At 48.3% G+C, this 20,983-nt stretch overlaps 6 protein-coding genes across 6 annotated transcripts; 3 read left to right on the top strand and 3 right to left on the bottom strand.

Annotated features, from left to right (window-relative positions):
* Positions 1 to 122: 122 nt before the first annotated feature.
* On the top strand, positions 123 to 2,490 carry FOMMEDRAFT_141352 (Clavaminate synthase-like protein; the record flags this gene model as incomplete). The annotated part of the gene is made up of 4 exons (XM_007267586.1): positions 123 to 370; positions 438 to 1,375; positions 1,430 to 1,499; positions 1,593 to 2,490. The coding sequence occupies 4 exons, from the start codon at positions 123 to 125 to the stop codon at positions 2,398 to 2,400; spliced, it is 2,064 nt and encodes a 687-aa protein (XP_007267648.1). The 3' UTR covers positions 2,401 to 2,490.
* A 420-nt stretch (positions 2,491 to 2,910) lies between these two features.
* Positions 2,911 to 4,513, bottom strand: FOMMEDRAFT_29301 (uncharacterized protein; the record flags this gene model as incomplete). The annotated part of the gene is made up of 4 exons (XM_007267585.1): positions 2,911 to 3,555; positions 3,624 to 3,930; positions 3,988 to 4,216; positions 4,273 to 4,513. 4 exons carry the CDS (start codon positions 4,511 to 4,513, stop codon positions 2,911 to 2,913), a joined length of 1,422 nt encoding a protein of 473 aa, XP_007267647.1.
* A 3,651-nt stretch (positions 4,514 to 8,164) lies between these two features.
* Positions 8,165 to 10,043, bottom strand: FOMMEDRAFT_109473 (uncharacterized protein; the record flags this gene model as incomplete). The annotated part of the gene is made up of 3 exons (XM_007267584.1): positions 8,165 to 9,580; positions 9,647 to 9,789; positions 9,860 to 10,043. 3 exons carry the CDS (start codon positions 10,041 to 10,043, stop codon positions 8,861 to 8,863), a joined length of 1,047 nt encoding a protein of 348 aa, XP_007267646.1. The 3' UTR covers positions 8,165 to 8,860.
* Positions 10,044 to 10,632: 589 nt separating this feature from the next.
* FOMMEDRAFT_124551 (dynein regulator) lies at positions 10,633 to 13,045 on the bottom strand (the record flags this gene model as incomplete). The annotated part of the gene is made up of 7 exons (XM_007267583.1): positions 10,633 to 11,607; positions 11,670 to 11,903; positions 11,961 to 12,057; positions 12,116 to 12,293; positions 12,367 to 12,667; positions 12,786 to 12,945; positions 13,011 to 13,045. The coding sequence occupies 7 exons, from the start codon at positions 13,043 to 13,045 to the stop codon at positions 11,311 to 11,313; spliced, it is 1,302 nt and encodes a 433-aa protein (XP_007267645.1). The 3' UTR covers positions 10,633 to 11,310.
* A 678-nt stretch (positions 13,046 to 13,723) lies between these two features.
* Positions 13,724 to 17,654, top strand: FOMMEDRAFT_109468 (YTH-domain-containing protein). The gene is made up of 7 exons (XM_007267582.1): positions 13,724 to 14,225; positions 14,287 to 14,432; positions 14,509 to 15,723; positions 15,778 to 15,978; positions 16,042 to 16,160; positions 16,267 to 16,405; positions 16,462 to 17,654. Exons 1-7 carry the CDS (start codon positions 13,961 to 13,963, stop codon positions 16,735 to 16,737), a joined length of 2,361 nt encoding a protein of 786 aa, XP_007267644.1. The 5' UTR covers positions 13,724 to 13,960; the 3' UTR covers positions 16,738 to 17,654.
* Positions 17,655 to 18,041: 387 nt separating this feature from the next.
* FOMMEDRAFT_168738 (uncharacterized protein) lies at positions 18,042 to 20,811 on the top strand (the record flags this gene model as incomplete). Its single annotated transcript, XM_007267581.1, has 9 exons — positions 18,042 to 18,134; positions 18,206 to 18,282; positions 18,363 to 18,933; positions 18,994 to 19,023; positions 19,083 to 19,438; positions 19,660 to 19,680; positions 19,769 to 19,802; positions 19,886 to 20,044; positions 20,091 to 20,811. The coding sequence occupies 9 exons, from the start codon at positions 18,042 to 18,044 to the stop codon at positions 20,223 to 20,225; spliced, it is 1,476 nt and encodes a 491-aa protein (XP_007267643.1). The 3' UTR covers positions 20,226 to 20,811.
* Positions 20,812 to 20,983: the final 172 nt, after the last annotated feature.

The raw sequence follows: 20,983 nt of genomic DNA, 5'->3' as shown, positions 1-20,983 counted from the left end.
GTCCTGTAGTTAGACACGAGGGGAACACGTGCGATATGTCGATCTGTCGATCAATTACGTGACACTTCATAGGCTGAAACCAAAATACAACATCCGCTGTAACTGTTACTGCGCCAACAACGATGAGGTCTAGCAAATCTAGCCGACGTGCTAAAGGCAGCAACGCTGCAAGTCCAACAGCTGAGACTGCTGCTACTTCTGCTGCGGACACTGACAAGCAACGCTGTCCGCAATGTAAGGATGATGACGAAGACAACGCAGAGATTGCGCTTGCCAAAGAAGACTGGGTGCGCTGTGAGGGTCGGTGCAAGACCTGGTACCACTGGCGATGTGTCGGTGAAGGTGGGGACCTCGAAGCTATAGACAAGTGGTGCGCGTGTTGAGTCATTGAGTACGCCTGGCGAAAAGAGGTTTGTTGAACAGATGTATGTGTATAGGTACTGCAAACCATGTCTGGCCGCCGATCCGAAACGCGCGATCACGTTGAAGCCGCCAGCACGCAAGTCGGCGCGCAAGAAACCTGCACGCGACTATGCCAGTCTACATAATGGTATCCCTGCTGCAGGCGCCGACAAATGGCATGCGCTCCTTCAGGCGAAGGAGGCTGCGGGCGCGTTTGCACGCGACCCGTTCAAACGTATGAAAGGCGCCGAGCTAACTCTTGAATGGGCAGACCATAATCCGGATGCCCTGTTAGAGCCTGTGCTTATTGAAAATCCGGAGGGTCTGGGTATGTCGATGCCTGCGGAAGGTCTCACCGTCTCGGACATAGCGCATATCGTCGGCGAACAAACGCCAGTGGAGGTCATGGACGTCGCAACGCAGTCCAACACGCCGGGCTACACGCTTGGGAAATGGGCAGCCTACTTCAACACACCGGAAGACTCTCGCGACCGTATACGGAATGTCATCTCTCTCGAAATCTCTGAAACCCCTCTCGGAGCTCAAATCGTCCCACCACGTATCGTACGTGACCTGGACTGGGTGGAGAAGTTCTGGCCTGTAAACAAACGGGGTCCTGGACACGCCTATCCTAAAGTTCAACTCTATAGCCTGATGGGAGTTGCAAAAGCATGGACAGATTGGCACATTGACTTCGCTGGCTCCTCGGTTTATTACCATATTCACAGTGGTGCAAAGACATTTTACTTCATCCGACCTACGCCTGCTAACCTCGCCGCTTATGAACGATGGTCTGGTTCCGAGCTACAAACAAGCACTTGGCTGGGTGATCTCGTTGATGTTGTGTACAAGGTTGATCTTGTAAAGGGCAATACAATGATCATCCCGACCGGCTGGATCCATGCCGTATATACACCAGTAGACACGATTGTCTTTGGCGGGAACTTCTTGCATTCATATAACGTTGCCACACGTAAGCTTATTTCGTGTTTTCTTTGCTGTTGAACCAGCACTGAACTTTTCCTAGAACTACACGTACGCGAGATTGAGAACTCGACTCGAGTACCCAAGAAATTCCAATTCCCTTTCTTCACAAGGTACGTAATCTATCCTCAATGGCAACAAACAACTTTTCTCGTCTCATCTCATCTCATCTCATCTTTCTTAATTTGATTTCTCATTTAATTTAGACTCTGTTGGTACGTCGCAGAAGCATCCCTCCGATCCCTCAAAGCCCGCGAAGACTTCTCTCCGCGCGTCCTCTCTTCATTAGAAGCACTCGCCCGTTTCCTCATCAACGAAGTCCACTTAATAGAACAATCCGACTCTCGTTCGTCTTCCTCTTCGGGAGTCGCAGCCGTCGCTGCGCCTAGTACCGACGGTGCAAGACGCAAAGAAGCGAAAGAAGCTGTACCAGGGGATCGCGTGAAGGATGCGTGTGCACTTGCTCGGGAGTTGCGATGGCGCGTGAGGATCGCGGTGCATGGAAGTAGTGATGCGGAGGACGAGGGGACGGAGCATTCGGTGAGGACAGGTACGAAAAGACGACGGAAGGGAGGAGCAGGAGGTGGTTCTGTGGAATTGAGTAGTTCGGAAAATGGACATTCTGAAGCAGATGCACGGTTAAGGAATTTTGAACCGAAACGATGGGATGCGTATGATATACAGGCGTCCTCTGTGAAGGAACGGGTTCGACGGCCCATTCCCGAAGGCAATGAACGTCCACCTACACTTCCTATTGGCGAGCCGGACGGAAGAGGAGAATGGGCACAAGCATGGCTTAAATTCGACAAAGACATCAGCACCATAGTAAAAGAAGAGAAAGAAATGGACGTGGACGTTGAGAACGTTCAACCGGAAGTTACGACTAAACACGAAGTCATGGTTCGAGTACGTCGGACAGCGCGTGGGCTCGAGCGACAACGGGTAGAACGAACAGTGGAAATGTGGGACTGGGATGATGACGCTGCGTTGACGATGGAACAGGACGCCTCTTAGAATGCATTGTAATCGTGTTTTCCAATTCACTGGATCAATTGCTTGCTTGTCTTATTTGCGTAATATTCTCGCTGGAAATATTGATTTTACCTGGGTTATTTGATCGCGGTGTGGAAATTTCTAGTTTATTAAATGCTTATTTAAGTGCATACATAGCATACAGATGAACAATCTGGCCATAAATATTTTCTCGAAATTGAAGAAGTCGAATTTCTTTGCATCACCACGGATCGTCTGTATCGTCTTCTGCATATAACGGAATCAAACACGCCTGAATTACAAGTTGCACTACTAAGGTCGAGCAGTTTACAGAACGATCAAAATTATACATTCAATGTATCTTTTCTTAAGTTTCCTCCCGGTCCGAGTCCCCGAATCCCGGAAAGAGATTCCGCAAACGCATCAAAACATCAAGAAATGAAACATACTGAACAAGAAAATATCTCCGAGAAAAGAAAGAAGGGAATCCCTTTCTGACAAGAAAAAGGAAACGCCGCGTCCTCAACGAACTTAGTAACCATATCCCCCATCTCGGTGCTGGTTCATCGGCGGCCACGAATAATGATGATGCTGCTGCTGGTCATACATGGCCTGATGATACTGTTCCTGCGTCCGCGCCTGTGAGAAAGGGTGTGCTACAGCTGAAGTCGGTGAAGGTTGAATCGCGGCGTTCTGAGGGTGCGCGGACATAGGTATGCCTACATGCATACCATAATGGGCTCCGGGGTTAGGTGGCGCCGGTGCAATTGGTGTCGGAGCGAACGTCGTATGCGTGGGCGAAGCAGCCGACACGTGCGTATCGTAACGTCCTTGCTGCTGGTGCTGCTTAGGCGGCCCACTCGAAGAAGGTGGTGGTTCGGTTGGCGTTACGGATAACGCAGCGTTCGGTACCGGTGCTCCTCGCCCTCCTCTTCCAGAACTCGAAGACGCTGATGTAGATGGACGCCCTCCGTCGTGACCTTCTCGTGATCCTTGTCCACCTTGAACGTACGGAATAGGCACGTCGTCTGTTTGCTTTGAACGCTTGGCCCAACGAAGACCGCATGCATTGCATAGTGTCTTCGGTCCCTTTGGACCCTTGCGCCATTCCGGCGAGTCGGTTCTCCCGCAGGTAACGCAGACATATTGCTGTGCAGGTACATTAGTTTTCTTGACCTGGACGTAGGCACGGAGAAATACGTTAGAAATAATTGGTACTTAAAATTAATGAGACTATACCATACCTTCTTTCTCTTGCTTCCGTCCTCACTGTCGTCATCTCTGGGGTTTGTATTTGGTAAAGTAGAATGTACGAATCCGGTATGTATAGTGCCAATGCCGCCGGCCGCGCTACCAGAGAGAGGAGACTGCGATGCACTACTCGGAGGTCGGGCAAACTCGAATCCGGAGAATTGAGTCATTGTAGTCAACGGAGCTGAAGCAGCATGTTCGTCAGCGGATGCAGGCAGAAGATCCTGTTGCGCTTTCAGTTCTTTAAGACGCTGCGTAAGTCTCTCGTTCTCGATTTTCAGCTCCAGAAAAGTATTCAGACTATAGGAACCCTCTTGTCAATGAGTGTTTTAGTATGGTAGGAAGGTCGTCACATACACTGCCATGTTCCTGCTAGGGTATGGCTTCGCTACGACGAGGAAACATTTACACTCATTGTCATTCGGAGTATATAATGCATGCCCTCGAACTTCGAAAAGTAGTTCCTTCTGGCTGTCTTGTTTCTCTTCATCAACTGGCTTGCATTTCAAGCGAGCGTGACAAGAAAGGTCTTGCCGAGAGCTCAAACTATTTTGAAGGTGGTTGTTAAAATGTCTCTTATCGTCGTCTTCACAAATTGAAATTCAATTAGTAAGACGAATATCGCGTAAATCACTAGCTTACCGTTGACGATGTCCAGGACGTCCGTGTCCACTAATTCTTCCACCTGCCAGCCGAGGAGGTCAGTTGTATTTGGGCCGACGTATTGAATTTCTTTGTCGGTGTCCAAGATAAGAAGGACGGTGTCGGGTAGTTCGGAGACCAAAATATCCGTCCATTTCTTGCGCTTCGTAAACTCAAACGTCTGTGCCTGTCGTTGTGAGTGAGGTGCAGCGGGTGCTGCGAGGGGCGACTGGAGGGCCATTGTCGCTGAGACGGTGGTGGTGGATGGGGCACAAGAGTAAGTTTGCCCGGACGTTGGATGGAGCCGCTCCGGTGGAGGAAACGAACAGCAGCCGCATGTGCTCCATTATGGGCATACTCAGGGCGCATTGACCAGCGCCTACAGACGTGCTGCAGCCGTTTATTGGCCGTCGAGCCCGTCCTCTTCGCCGCGCGACGTCATCTGGTGGAGGACGCCGTAACAGAATGAACGGAAGCGAAGTCGCAAGCGGCGGCTATAATTGCCATCAATTGGACCAGCAAACGACGACAACATTGAGACAAAGCACTACCGCATCAACGAAGCGTCTGCTCGGTGTCGAACTGTTGCAAGGAGGCGCAGCTTCTATCACCGGGGGCAGGCATCAACGCGCCTCGGTATCAATCCTCGTATCGTCTCTCGCTTTACTGTAATTGTGCATTACCCACTTGGGCATTGAGGCGTTGCCATAATTAATCTAGCGAATCTACCACCACTGGCAGCCAAATGATCCTCTTACAGGTAGAAAACAAGAGCGTACGTATTTACGGATGCTTTGCGACGACCGGCCTTTACTAATATCTACTCCCGTACTCCCGAACCCGAGTCCGAGTCTACGGCTGAGCGGAGTAACTCAGGTGCCAAGCGACTTGCTTTTGAGGGAATAGGCAAGCCCTGTCACGCCGTCTGCATTTTTTTGAGCATTCCCCTCTCAAGCATGCACTCGATCTCATCTGTTCGAATGGATTGACATCAGACGCTGTGCCGCACAATAAGATGAGATGCACCTGACCCTATCTGCCCTACACCACCAGATCCGAGTCTCATTAGTGGATCTGGGTGAACTGGCGCACGAGCAATGCTAACTAAGCTGGCTAACCCTTCAATAGCCATATGAAAACACAAGATCGATTCTGTTCTTCTCGAACTCGACATCTCTGAGTGGGGGTTACGGCATCATTCAAGATGCGTTCAGAACAAAGTTGAATCTGGCTTTGAAGAAGCGCTGATTAGGGGCTAGCACGTCACCTGGTTCGGCTTATTCTCTAGATTCGTTCACAAGAGCGCATCTTCAATTGGGTCCTCCTTCTCCTCCAAGGCTCCAACAGATCGATTCTCTCCAGAACGCATCTTGCTTATTCTGTTGTATTTCCATGTCTCGCAGGTTGCTTAAAGTGCAACGACTGAATGATGCGCAACTGGGATACTATCGGCACACTGTCTCTGTGGCACTCGAATTCTAGGTTCTTAGAGTACTCAATTTCGAGGACACCGAAAATAACTGTAAATCAAGAAGGATTGGAGGACATGTCTCCAGCAACTGGCTTTATATGCATGTATTTTCGTAGTGCTTAGGCCTGAATAATTCGGTCGATCCGTGCCTCTGCGGCGTCCTCAGATTCCATTCGCTGACAAAATCTAACTTCGGACCCCAGCCCCTTTCGAGCATGGAACAACAAGCAAAGAAATAACGATAAGGGAGGATCATTAAAATTAAATGATCGTCCTGCCCCTCTTCTCTCTTCACGCATGCATTCCAGATCCACCTTCATGCCGGATCTCCATCTATCCCCCTCAACCCCTCCTTACCTGACAAATCCGATTGTCCATTCCAATCTCATCTCGAAACTCCTCTTCCACCCTCAACAAGAGCAACAGATACGAAAGAAAATCTACGAGAATCTAAGGTGCGTCTTCTGATGACGTTATTTTCTTTGAGGAATCATTTGGCTCTCCTATTACCTTTTTCATCTTTTGATCATTTGCCTTTTATCACTCTTCGATTTCCTTTCTCTAAGCCTTTGTTTACGAAATCACCTCCATTCCTTCCACCCTCTTCCCCTTTTGAAGACCTAGCTCAAGATTGCAAGGAGACTCCAGATCTTAAGTCATCGTATCTCGCACTAATCAAGCTCATACCCGTGCAGACTAGTCTGTTTATCCTTTCATATCTATCCGTATCACCCGCTCTATCGGTAGTTCACGACTGACCAAGATGAACAGCCAGGGATCTGAAGGGATGCCTGAGATCGATTCGAAACCACCCTGGATCCCAGCACGACGAGTGCGCAGAGATGCGTTCTCTACGTTGAATCTTGCCTGGCTCAATTACGATTGACTAGCGCCTCCCAACTCCCCTCCCCCAGAACGGCGTCTTTGCCAAAAAGTCGCGTCCTGCATACCAATAATCATTCGAGATGAGATTTCCTTTATTCTCCTCATCTACTGTGCTCTCTTCTCTGCGAGTTAAGTACCGTGCATGTGACGTCCGAAGATCTGCGTGAAGATACGTCTGGTCCACGGCTTGTCTTTCTTTCGAGTCTCGACCAAACAAGGGAAGCCTTTCGTGCCTACCTGCGTCCGTGCTCTGCACGCATGCTTTTGTGACCGTCTTTGCCAAGCAGACGTCGTTGTGCGTTGTGCAATGTTGCCTGCGACCCGAGATGTCCGGAGCTCAAGCATCCGGTATAAGTCGATGTATCGATATATTTAGTGTCTTAGATCATACTAACTTCATGTCATCCGTTTACATGCCCGATTTACTTTGGTTTTGTAGCAATTTACATACTTTTCGTTGAAATCGTGGTGAAGTTGCTCATGAAACCCTGCGAAAGATAGACAAATTCGAGTTCCCAAACCAGTGACACTTATCATGTTCTAATCTAATATTTGTGCATATAAGCACCTACGAAACTATGTCTAAAACATTACTATTAATATTTGTAACCATCACATAAAGATAGGTTTCGTCTCCTATTCTAATCAGATCTCTTGTACCATTTTCTACTTTTATCAAGTATTTTCAGAGTCGAAAAAAAATCAGCAATCACTAATGTTAATCATATTTGACATACTTTTCTTTTACTAATACTATCATACTATGTGCGTGCTTATTCTTGGCCGAGACAACCGAAATGGCCGTCTACACGTATAAAAAAGCAAACGGAACAGAGCAGGCAATCCACCACGAGTTGATCCAGCGCTATACAAGCATCTTCCTGCATTACTATCTATTAGTGGCGGCGCACTCGTCCTACCTACGCCTAAACTCACGCGCAATAAAAGTTTAATGCCACATTAAACGTTATGTTATGTTATTGATAATAATTTAATTTAATTTTTCTCTTCGTCTGGTCCGTCGGGCTGTATTATAATTAAGTATAATGTCTAATTCAGTGCACCTATACATATTCATGTGTGTATCTGCGTTTGTATATTTTGTATAATCTCAGCCTTTTCGTCAAAACCAACTATGTACTGAATTCCACTCTGTTTTGTCTTTTCTTTGAGATGTTAGCAGTTAACTCTGAACGTGTCCAACACGAGGCAAACGCGAGTTCACTAATTATTAAACTCAAGAATGTAGAATGTACACTCTACTTGTTTCGCGCGATAAAGAAAGTGGCTCCGTTTGGTATGAAACTACGCTACTGATTTATATTAGCTCAAAAAAAAGAATCGGCTCGTTCCGTTCCGTACATCCGCCTTTCAGTTCCGATGCCTCCCACAAGTTTAGCCTTTTCGCGGATTTACATTTTGTTTGAATTTAATAGAAGTACGTCGTGGTATATCTACATACACAAGTTTACATTCATTACACGGAGTTCTTTGTTTTTATAAATTCCGGTCGAAGGTGTGGAAAAAGAGGAGGTTGTTAGTTAGAAAGAGAGTGAAATAGTTCCAGTAAACTATAGTTCTACAGGCGGGATAGAGGATAGAGAGACACATGAATCGAAGCATGTGGAAGGGTGAAAAATTGCGAAGTTGCGAGAGAAGAGAGAATTTCGGGAAAGAAACAAAAACAAGAAAAATTGAAGAGAAAATTGAAATCGAATAAAGATTACGAAAAAAACGGAACAAGAAAAGAAAAAGAAAGAACTTTTTGGATCGGATAAGTTAAAGGACCCCTGAGGGAAATGAACGAAGAGGTTCACAGTTTCGAAGTGAAATTGAAACGTAAGTCCATCATATGCGAGATGCAGCCCGGTTCAGTGACCAATAACGGTGGGAGAAGCTAAGGGCTGAACTCGTCAAGAGAGGTAGTGTACCTGTCGAAGGATGAAGGAGCGAGAGGACGAAAATGCGCGATCGCCCGGCGACGACGTCGAGTCGGTATAAAGGAACGTGTGCAGGTCCAGCAGCGGACACGGATAGACGTGTGGTTGATTAAACAAGAGCAGCAGCGCGGTGACGAAGTGCGAACAAAATCTTCCGGCGCCGAAAATTAAAACGAAGAAAAAAGCCGCATCGCGGAACCGAAGAATGCAGGCGTTATGCGTATAGGAGGCGGAGTCAATTACGTCGGGTGAGGGACGGAGACATGGAGAGACGGAGAGGACAACCATCGGATCATGATCGATGCTTACGCACGGGCGAGAACGTTGCTGCTCTGGGTGAATTTCGCGTGCGTGAACGGCCTCGTGGAGGTTCGTCTTCAATGCTCATGTCCATCATACGCACATCATCGCAGCTCGTTTTACTCGAGAGCGCAGAAAGGGGTTCGTCATCAACGAGCGTCTCAAGCGAACCATCCGTGTCCGATAACGAGGCGTCTGAATCGTCGTCATCAAAGTCTGAGTACGCATCCTCATCTTCTTCATCCGAACTCGACTCGTCCTCTTCGAAGTCGCTCCCATACCCAAGCTCATCACCATCGTCTCCACAAACAATTGGCGGGACACCCGGACCCATTCGCTGCGAATACCACCGCCCAAGGAAGGCCTTTACGCGCGAGCGCATACCAAGATATTCCACATTTCTTACAACATCCGCCCATTGTACGGTGCCTGCATCAAGTGCGCTTTCAAGCACCTCAAACGTACCAAAGTACATGAAGTGTACGAGGTGTGGGAAAGACGACGGGTCCGGAAGCGGAAGATATACGATGGGATGTGATGGCACTGACGGCATGATGTGCGGTCGCCTGTGCGGAGGGAGGGCGACACGTGGGAGAGCGGGCGGCGTATTGGGTGAGTCGGGACACGTGGGTGCCATGGACTCTGATAGCGGTCTCCCGCTGAAGAGGTCTCGGAAAAGGGAAGACTGTGCTAGCAAATAGTCGAGGTGTAGCTGAAAGGGAACGATACACGTAAGTAAACCATAATAGGCTAGAAATGGGGTGCAAGGCGAAAGTACCTTGCTGGTCATTCGTGTTGGCCGCGTCATGGGCGGTACTGGCTCTGTCGCTAGTCGACCCGAGCCGGAAGGGCCAAATATGTTATTAGAAGAACAATCTGTAGAATTACGCGCGAAGTGGCGCTGAGGGACGATGGGCACGACTACAGGCGCGTTGACGCGCATAGATGAGCCAACCGCTCTCACAATACGAAGTCCAGAGAGTATACTCACTGATTGTGCAGTCCGCGGTTTGCGGCTTGTCCCAGTATGTTACTGCGAGATTATGGAGTTGTTCGAGAATATACGGGAGCGGGACGCCCACGAGAGCAGGAGGCGGGAAGGGGCGAGTGAAGGCGGAGGTAGATGGACGTTGGCCGGCCTGGGCACACTGGACGGAGGAGTTGTCTGCCACCATTGTGTAATGCAATGGGATGTGAGGAGAGAGAGGTGGCGGAAAGACGAAGAAAGAGGGCAAGAGATGGAGAGAGATGGATAATAAGTATTGTACGGAAAGACAAGAAAGAGGGAGATCGAGACGGTAGGATGCACCCGTGGATGCGGTGCGGGTGTAGATGAAATATGTAATCTCAGTCCTCGCCAGATCTCTCAAATTAGTCCAGGGTCTGCCAGGGTCTGTGACGCGTGATGCTGTATTTATTTTATTCTCGGGTAATATCTGTCCACCAACACGGCTGTCCCCCACGTGCGCACTTCCATTCCCTCCCAGATCTTATTGTCCTTGTCTCTCCCCAATCTCGCCCCCCGCAACTCCTCAATTGTCACTCGTCCGTATGCCCTCAACAAGGCAACACCGCCCGTCTCCACAGGAGCATCTTCAGCGGCAACTCCGGCTCGCCAGGCACACTCAGATCCGGCACAATATCCAATCTCAGTCTTCTCCATCAACCCATCTCTCACTACCCAATCCGCTCCAAAGAACATTCGATATAAGGAAAACGTTGCCATTTGTGCTTCTACATCGTATACTAGTACACCTACCCTTACCTCCGCATTACCTAGACGCGCATTAGCTAAGACTGAATTAACAAACAACATCAACAAAAAGCATCATGTGCAAAGCAGTACTTGCATCGGAAAAACAGAAAAACAGAAAAACAGAAAAACAGAAAAAAGGGTAGAAAAGAAAAGACAGAGAAAAATCTGAGTAAAGAATGAAAGAAGACTGAGATGTGATGGACCGAAATGAAGAAGAACGAATGTGGACCGTCAGTATACACCTTGGTTGCGACGAAACGAAATTGCGAAAAATAAGGAACGGTGGATATATCTATACGTGGGTTGCTGGGACGATGATCTCGTTGCCGTTGCTCTCCAATGCAAGCGCGTCGACACCTGCACCAGCGGGAATAGAAACCGTCAATGATACGTGATAGGAGAACACAGTCAGCGTTACTTGGCTATCACAAATCCATCAAGGGATTCGGAAGTGTGCCCACCCAACGAGCGCTACAAAGCAACGGCCTATTTGGGATGGCCTCAACGGTCTTCTCCACGACGCTTCGAATTCCAGATGGGAAAGTGTAGGTGTGTGCCGCACGCATAGCTCCCGATTAGGACTAGGCAGAGACACCACCCGGGCGATGGCAAAGCATTGGCAAAGCAAGAAAATAAGGAGAACACGGCAAGACGATCCTGAGCGCGCGAATTCGGACGTAACGCTGCTAGGGCGTCCAGACTTTGATAGTCTGATCGACGCTTCCCGTAGCGACCACATTCACTCGCTTTTCGTCTTCTCCCCTGCTATCTGGAGCACCGTCCGTGCCGTTTGGCCTCACTCCGCCAGTCGTCGCTCGTCCCCACGCCATGCTCTGCACAAAATGCCCATGAGCTTCGACCGTTTTGATACACCGCCCGGTCGCAAGCTCCCACACTCGGATCGTCTTGTCATCGGAGCACGAAAGCAGGAACTTCCCTGTCGGGTGGAATACAAGCGCGCGTACCCAATTATCATGACCCGGCTGTGCGCAGGCCCTTCAGTACATGTAATAAAAAGCGGAACAAAAACAGGTCGGAAACTAACAAGGTTACGAATAAGCTGTCCAGTTGACGTATCCCACAATTTGATAAATTTATCACGCCCGCCTGTTGCGGCGTACAATCCTGGTAGTTTTGACCGGTCAGCAGTCAGACCGCCTAATTCTCGTATTGGTGGATATGCATTTGTAGGTGCAAAAACAATTGTCTCTATGACGTTTTCGTGTCCTCGCAACTCGATTTTGGTTTCTCCAGATTGATAATCCCATATACGCCCAGTCTACAATAGAGAACAGTTATTAGCATAGACGCACAAAAGCAAAACCGATACACCAACGTGATCGTTTGAACAGCTTGCAAGTAACCGGCCGTCATCCGAAGGGGCAACACACCGAACCCATTCGCCGTGTCCGGATAATAACCGTACTTGATGCCTGCATATCAATTATAAAGACCTGATGGAGAAAAAATGTTGGTGGTTCGACCACGTACCCTAGAGCGACGTTCCACACTCGTATTGTTCGATCCCTCCCGGCACTGACAATGAAATCATCTCCTGGCATAAATCGAACAGATGAAATGCTATGATCGTGACCAGGCATGGTCTTTATATTTTTCCAGTCGTTTTGAGTGTCCCAGATCTTGATGAATAAATCAGCAGAACAAGATGCTACAGAGTTCATGTTGAATTATCACCTCAACCGAGCCGCATACAAATTAGATGTAACAAAGGATGTACGTACCAAGGAGGTTGCCTTTCGAGTCAAAATCTACGTCGTTTACGGCTCGTGTATGGCCCTTGAGAGTGCGCTCATATTCTCCCGTCTCCCAATCCCAGATTTTGATGGTTGCGTCATTGCTTGCGGAAGCAAGTAGAGAGTACGCGGGATGAAACGTGACTTTGGTGATCTCGCCCCTGTGGCCAGTCAAAACGCGACCTGCTGGTGCTCGTGGTACCCAGTCGGTCTGCGACGCGGCGCGTTTGGCGGGAGACATCGATACCTCCTCTTGCAGCGCGGCATTGCGGTTCTCTAGGTCCATAATCTGTTCCACAAACGCGTATAACGTGATCGATTGAAGAACGCGTGCAACATTGAATGGTTGATATCAACATAATCCATACGCGTTTAGCACACATAATTGACGTGCATAGAGAACACACCTTCTTCTGCAATCGAATGACACTAGTCCACTTCTTCTCGAGTAGGAGGGCATATTTGGATTTGGGATCAGGGGTATAGTCAACATTTGCTTCGCTCTTAAGCGCACTGTAGGCTTCGGTGAAATTCTGGGAATGGAGGTATTCGAGGATGGACTTGTGTCTGCAACAGCAAAAAGCGCGTGATGAGAAAGCCGACGGATCGATTAAATACATGTGGATGCTTACAGTTCATCCTTCTGTCTTTCAGAGAGGATGGACATGACGAACGATCCACTTTGTTTGACCGCGTCTCCGAAGCAGACGCGGACGGCGGCTAATTACGAATACCCTTGAATGTATTAGAGCAGTCAGACCAAACTGCGCGACACCTTCCACGTTGAGGTACGAGGAGGAGGAGATGGACCTACTGAACGTTAAGAACGAGTTCGGAGTCGGTTGTTGCGTTACGGACGCGTGTAAGTGTGAGAGTCACATGCCTTATCTGGTGTTTGTATGCATTGTGGGTTGGTTAACCATATCTTAATTCCCGCCTGTCCATCACAATTCTGAGAATTTCGATTACGAATTTCCTGACCTCGCGATGGTTCATCGAAGCGACGAGGGGATGGAATAGGAAGTTCCGCTGAATTGTCGGGAATGAATAGCTTGCTGGAAGCGCGAGGCGACGGGAGGGATGAAAGGTTAATGCTTATTAGAAATATTGCTTGCTTTTGTTTACGTGCGTGCATAGGAGCACATGTCGTAATGATGTGACTCTAGTTTTTTGGCGTTTCTCCCGTCTCGGCTCGCCCTCTTCCGTCTCATTCCTTGCCGTGCCATCTTAAACGACTCACCCATCCTGTTCATCGCCCATAACCCGTCGTCGCGAGCCCATCTCACTTTGCTCATAGCGACAATTTCCAGGTCCGACTTTAGATCCCGTGAGCAAGAGTCCGACACTGTGCCGGCACAGACTCGGTGACACCGCTTGACAACAGCCTTCATCTCCGTGCCTCCCTTCTCTTGCTTTCTCGTCCTCCTTACCTCTTGCCCTATCCTTGCCCTAGTTGACTAGTCTACGACATCTCACTGCAATCGCTTTCATCCATACTTTGTCCCTTCAAGTCAATTGACTGACAATCTCAAGCATTTTGAGAAAAGGCATTGGCTTTGATCTACGACATAACTTGCACACGATGTCCAATCGCCCAGTTTCTCCACCACCCATTCCGCCCAGCTCTCCGCCCGCAGCCGGCGTCCGACGTGTTCACACTATATCAGCCGCATCCCGTGCTGCCCGAGCCGGCTCAAGGCTCCTGCCGTCCGAAGAGGTCCAGCAACACCAGGTCTGGAACGACGATGAAGTCGTTGACCAAGACTGGGTCGGCGGCATAGGTGCCATAGGCGAGAAAAACGCCGGTCTGCATCGTCAGAGCTCCTTGCCAACGCGGTACAATAGGGGTATGCATAATTAACGGAGGTCTTAGTTTTTAGAATCTGACTAAAAATTGGCAACCCGCAGCATTTCCGCGCAGTAATCAAAACCGTCAAGGTGGTACTCTGACGCCCAGAACAATGAACAGCCTGGCCGCAATCGCTGCCGAGCAGGGCCATGAAGGCGAGGAAGAAGAGTGGGAGAACGACGTGCGTCAATGGAACGGTGACGAGGTAGTTGCATCATATTATTATTAACTCCGTAATTATCAATGATATCTGACTAAATGCCTTCGTACATTCATTCTAGCGTCTTGATGCACACGATATGTCGCATTATGCTCACGTCGTCGAAAACCAGTCTGGTTCTTCACAGGGACATTCACCGTTGTCGCCTTCTTTCCCTCCGCACACTGTCTCACCTCCCCCTGCTGAAGTCAATGTAAGGCGCAACCAATCTCTGACGTACGGTGCGGCTGGCGGAGCACCCCGTCGCATGGCGGTGAACTTGCGCCGCTCGGGTACGCTTCAAGCCACTATGGAACGATCTCATGCTGCTTCCTCTCAGTCGCCGCCTAGTCCAGTTGATAATGAAGAAGATTTTCAAGAGGAAGAGCGTCACAACGATGATGATTACCACTATGCCCTTCTTCAACAACAAGTACAGCAGCAGCAACAACAACAACAGAACCAGAACCAAAACGTCTACGGTCAATCGTCGGGCAATTACACGCCGACTTCATCAGTGGGCCGTAACTCACCGTGGAGCGTGAATAATAACGCCAATGAATGGAAATATGGTAATAATAATAATGGTTCGAGTGCAATCGATGACGTGCAGCGCGCGCTTTCGGCGCTCGAGATTTCCGGTGGCAATCTTGCTCAGCAGCAGAACCAGAACTTCGCGAACGGTGGTTCCGGCCAGGGTGGTCTTCCTCCCCGTTTGAACCAACAACAACATGTTGGTCAGATTGGTCAAGGGTCTGGTTTGCGCCGTACCGATAATGCTACTGGAAATGGGAACGGTACCGGTAATGGACTTGGTATAAGCATAGGTCAACGCGGAGGACCGGACAAATTGCAGCTAGTCACAGACATTGACAGCGGCAGTATTAAGAGCGGACCAAGCAGTGCCGGAACGAACGTCCCAAGTGTTGGACACGGAAACGGCTTTGGTCAGCAGACGCAGCGTAGCTCGAACGACCCGTGGGAGCAGAAAGAACGTGTTCTTGCTTCGCGCACATCTAACCCGAACTTGCAATACGCTGCCCGCGGTAATTACGATGCATCAGGTCTGCCACCGAATCCACCTGTTCCTGCACAGTATCTTGGTCAACAGGACCCACGGCGCCTTGGACTCGCTTCTCCAGTCGGCGGGCAGAATGCGCAAGTTCAGGCTCAGGGCGGACTTAATGTCGGCGGGCCGCAGCACAACCCAGGATTTATTACTGCTCCTCTTGACGTTCCGTCGCTCATCGCAGCGAAAGGCTACAATCCTCCTACCTTCGATTGCAAGCCAGCTTTCGTACGTTTAATTGGCTGAGTGACGTTATGTTTGATTGATTAACATTCATCACAGGCCCGGTTTTTCGTCATCAAGTCTTATACAGAGGATGACGTCCATAAATCTCTGAAGTATGAGATTTGGAGCTCCACGGATCCTGGTAACAAGCGCCTGGATAAGGCATTCAAAGAAACAGCCGGTCGCGGACCCATCTATCTCTTTTTCAGTGTCAATGCTAGCGGTCACTTCTGCGGCATGGCAGAGATGATGACGCCTGTAAGTTCTGTCTTAATCTCGGTATTGGCATTATCATCTAATCAGAGGTGCTGTTTCTTTTAGGTCGATTACACTCGCAGTAGTACAGTCTGGGCGTCTGACAAGTGGAAAGGCGTGTTCAAGGTCCGCTGGATCTTTGTCCGCGACATTCCGAATGCGAACTTGCGTCACATTAAGCTCAAGTAAGTAAAGGCTCAAACCATGTCCTCCCTTCTATTGTCTTTCTTCTGTCTCGTGTCTGCGATATCGACGGAGGTTGACAAATTTGTAACTTGCCATACAAAACAGTAACACGCAAGAGCGCAAACCGGTGACGAACAGTCGCGACACGCAAGAGCTCCTGCCCGATGCAGGGCAAGAAATGCTCCGTATTTTCTTCACTCATCCAGCGAGAACATCGCTCCTGCAGGACTTTGCATTTTATGAGGTACGTAATAAATGACTCATGTGTCTTGATTGTATTTAACTCATCTTCTCATGCAGCTGCAATCCATGCAGAAGATGCAACAACAAACCGCACAAGCACAAGTACAGTCTCCGGGTTCCCCGCCCTCGCAATCTCAATCTCCACAGCCACAGCTATCCCAGCAACATCCATTTGCGATGCCTAATCCGTACTCACAACATCTCGGGATGCCCGGCCAGATGCTACCCCTGCAGATGAATTCGCAATATGCAGCTGTTCAGAGCAATATCATGCGTAACCCGAGTCCTGTACCCGTCAATGCCGGAGGCCAGGGCTATGTTGGTAACTTTTGATAATGAACAATTGTTAGGGTTTAGAGCGGCTGCGGTACTCATTTGTGGTGCGACGCACGTTCGCGTCACTTTCACACCCCGTTATGGAACCAAATATTCGCTTGAAGCTACTAGGAAATCGAAGAATCGTTTTTGGGGTGGAGGTGGAAGTTCGGATGGGGCGTTTCATGATCAAACTCATTTTTAACCAAGTGGTCTTCCGTTTTTTCTCACAGTTTTTTGCTAAATCTGTACGATGCCACAAAGTCCCTGCTCCCAGTCCTCGCGCTCTCTGCTGAATGACTGACCGTCTTCTTTATCTATTCTTTTCGAACGTCTGACCCACCCTTGATTTCGTTTTCTTTTTTAACACATCGTCTCATCATCTTAATTAACTTTTCCTATTCCTCTTTTTTATGCAACACCAAGAACATCGAACGACACCAACAGAAGAACCCATCTTGTATCGCTCCACCATCTTCTTTTTACATCCGCATGCGCAAGGACCCTCCTTGGATTTGTCATGTCCTCACCTGTCGTCGTACTTGATTCTGAACGGACGTGAACTATCGCTTGTTCTGAATCGACCCCGAGCATTTCCTGTATATGTATTGACACATCCTTCCACGAATTTTGCTTACACAGTCGGTTTCTGATAGCTTTGACGATGCTTTAGTCACCCTTTTTTCACTTTCAATAGCGTAGTCTTTTTGCCTGATCCTTTAAATTTCCTTCTTGATTTGAATCGATTTTTAGTTGACCGCTTCGTAGTATTTCTACCAACTGTACTTAGTATCTCTTACAGCTTACTGGTTACGCTTCCTCATGAATTTTCCTCGTTTTTCTTCTCTTGCCATACTTCTGTCGCGAAACGATTGGAGGAGTTGTATGCATGTAATGTGGTGGTTCCCCGTATAGTATTTAAGTATGATAGACTGCTTGTTGAACATTGAATTGAACCGCGAAATATACAGTGTTTTCTTACTGAGCTGGAACAGTGGAAGACTCTATCTAGTACATGACCAAATGGATAAGCACGGCCACGACAGTTGAAGTTGAAGTTGAACGTGATTTCTATGACTTGACCAATAAAGGAAGGGAACAATATTTTTAGACCTAGACGATTTCCGAATATTTCTTCTTTCCTTGCTACTTTGCACAAACCGCAGCGACGAGCCACTGCGCGCCGCATAAAAGTTATCCTCCACTCCTATTACTCCTATCCATATGCTGCGCTCGGCGGTCAAAATGAAACCTATCTCGCATTGTGTTTCTCGCCCTCCATTATATGTGCACTTCTGCTGTTCTTTCGGTTTCGGTAGAAGATGTCTAAGCCTAGAATTCCATCTACCGGGGATGGATATGCGAAATGGAAAGAACAGAGTGTGACGGACGTGCATATCCAACCATTTGCTTATGTCTGTCTCCCCCTTCTCGCCTGCCTGTGTAGCTTATTTACTGTATGTCTGATTTGTATGACTACCGTTAGACTTTCAAGGGCGTGGAGCTGGAAGACGTATATGATGAAGAAGACCAGGATTCAGGAAAGATCAGAGAGGTCCAGAAGTGAGTGCCTCGTAATTCTTATTGTTACGTTAGGTTCCTAACTGTATGATATTATTCACATGTGCATATACTCAACTCAGATTCATATATGACATCCAAAAGAACGAGGTGCACGTCACGTATTCAGGAGCAATCCAAAGCTGCATAGTCGACGTTTTTGTCGACGCATTTCGTAATTCAATCAAAGAAATCCAGGCTATTGAAGGCGAAGACGATTCGGATCCTACATACTGTTGCTACACCAACACTGTGTCCAGCTTGTTACAGGGTAGCACAGATGAGAAGGAAAGGTACCGTCTCGTCGGAGACTTACTCATCATAAATAATAACTCTGGCCCAACCTTTGCTGTGGAGACGTGTGTCCAACAATCCTTAGCTGCAATCAAGGATAAAGTGAAGAAACTTTTCTTGTTGCCGTCCATCATTGGCATTCTACTCGTTCAAGTGATCGAGGATAACGGATACAAGAAGCCTGCTGCTCATCCAAAAGAAGATGACGTGTTCCTTGGAAACTCTTGGGCTTGGTGTAACTACCTGGAAGATATCACTACAGGACTTGATTTATATGACTGTTCAAAACCTGTTGTGTTCGATGGACATACGTGGTTTGAATCGTTGACTTGTATATTTGAAATTTATGAACGTGACTTGGTATGACCTCAATTTCTGATTGTCCGGCTAATTGGAGTAACTGACGTGCTTGTCACTTAGAGTGCCAAATGTGTACCTACAACACATTATGTAGGTTAAGCAGACGTAGCCCCAGACTGCCGATTCACAACTAATCACTGTGCTTACAGGAATTTACAGTGCCTAGCACAGACACGACTCTCGAAATCACATCAACTCTCGAATCCTTCCAAGAACGTCTCTCAGACCTATGGCTCGAAGCATTGGACGTAGACTCACCTGAGGAAGTCGAACCACTTTCGCTCGACTTGAATCGCCTCCTAACACAAATAGCCAAAAACAGACTTCATGTAGCATATGAACGCTATCGGCACTGGTACACATCCGGCTCCAGCTCAAAGCATACACGTCAAACAGCTGCAGCTTCTTCCCTGGGAAAGAGGCGAAGAGACGACACACGCGAGCGACTCGGAGATTCAAGAGACGATAGTTCCGTTGCTTATTGGGAGAAGGACATTTATCCATAGTGGTTAGGTACTTCTCTACCTAATTGTGGAAACCCATTACTGGTCTCGAGAAGCACATCTATATTATGCACAATTGATGGCCGTTGATGACATAGAGATACTGTTCCACTGTACCACATAAATCCCTCTCCCCACAACCGCGGCTCAGTAGATAGAAGCTATGTTTAGTCTCTCTAGTTCGCTTACGCATGTTCCATGACCTGATGTACACGTTTCCAAGCTTACGATCGCTTCGGAAGAAGTATGTTCTATGCTATTGTAAAGTACCAGTATTGTTAACAGACTTGTAATAAACGCAAAGAACAAAACAGTCTGATTCAATTGTCTAGATCACACCGCAAGCTATGGTATACATTCGGCGAAGTGGGCCCAAAGGATCGACTTGATTGTAATTCGTTAGATACAGAACTGCATGCCTTTCCCTCCCGATTTGATAAGACATTTAGGAGTCCGAGCTTCCGCCTCAATGGCCTTCTATCACAAAGAAGAGTGCCTCAACTGGAAGCCTTGGAAGTCGGCACGAGTTGGGTCTTCGACACCTCGAACGTAAACATACTTTGTCACTTCGCCACCTAACTATACTCGAACAACTTTGCTCGTATAACGTACGCAAGCCAAATTTTGTCTGGGCAAGTAGACATTGATGAAAAGGGGCCGTGGGAACAACCAATAGACTCCGAAAAGGAAGTCGGTGTTACCACATACGGTAAAGATCGGCCACTAAATCCGGAAGGCCTTCCGCAGGTCGAATCCGTCTCTCGCCCAAATTGTTGGCATCAGCTATAAGACCGCAGTAAAAGCGGCGAGCGTGTCTTCGACACAGAATTAGGCGCATTATTGCTCATGAGAAAAGCACTGAAAAGGTCCAGAAATGCAAAACTGCGCGAGGCATTGCCTTATGGAATTGAATTCCGTTCATGATGCACAGGTGCTTTCATCTTGAAGCGAAGACGAAGTGCCACCGACACTGGCCATGTACAGATCTGTCCCCTATCTAAGGCATTGGCGTCAGTGTCTCGTTCCAAGAGTATGGCGTCAGGGACGGGGAGTTCACAAGATAACTGTGTCATCGCTGGCACATTGCTAGACCGCGAACATTATCAGGATGCCCCAGACACCCTGGCCGATTTCACAAACGTAAAGCAGTGTCACGTCAGTATACGAGGCGAGTATTCGTACGGAGTATCTGCATCCAGTAGTCGGATGTATTTTATCCGGACGGCTTCGTGATCACAAGCCGGGTGCGTTCCGTCCTTATTGTTCTCGCCCATAGTGGATTGTGTTCTCGTAGAACCATCAGGCAAAAGACACGCGATCTCGTGTTCGTGTTCACGCAAACACTTAACCTCCTGTATCTCCTGTCCCTGCGAACAGTGATCTCCGTTTAGACGAAGCATTGGTTGAGCGTCCGTTGTTCGCAGGATGACACTTGGGAGAAAAAACCGCGTGTGTGCAGTTATAAGAACTCTGACTGGCGCTTGACGTTCTGAGATCTCGCCGCACTGGTCGGAAATCTGATTAAGCGCGTCGATGACATATGGCGG

The sequence above is a fragment of the Fomitiporia mediterranea genome, assembly GCF_000271605.1.
Source record: "Fomitiporia mediterranea MF3/22 unplaced genomic scaffold FOMMEscaffold_7, whole genome shotgun sequence".
Classification (NCBI taxonomy): Eukaryota; Fungi; Basidiomycota; class Agaricomycetes; order Hymenochaetales; family Hymenochaetaceae; genus Fomitiporia; species Fomitiporia mediterranea.
The sequence above is the reverse complement of the archived record's forward strand: the minus strand, read 5'-3'. Positions and strand labels throughout refer to the sequence as shown.

Coding starts and splice junctions, on each gene's coding strand:
- FOMMEDRAFT_109468 (XM_007267582.1), top strand. CDS start 13,961: ATGTCCAATCGCCCAGTTTCTCCACCACCCATTCCGCCCAGCTCTCCG. Junction 15,724..15,777: donor TCGATTGCAAGCCAGCTTTC/GTACGTTTAATT, acceptor CATTCATCACAG/GCCCGGTTTTTCGTCATCAA. Junction 16,406..16,461: donor AGGACTTTGCATTTTATGAG/GTACGTAATAAA, acceptor CTTCTCATGCAG/CTGCAATCCATGCAGAAGAT.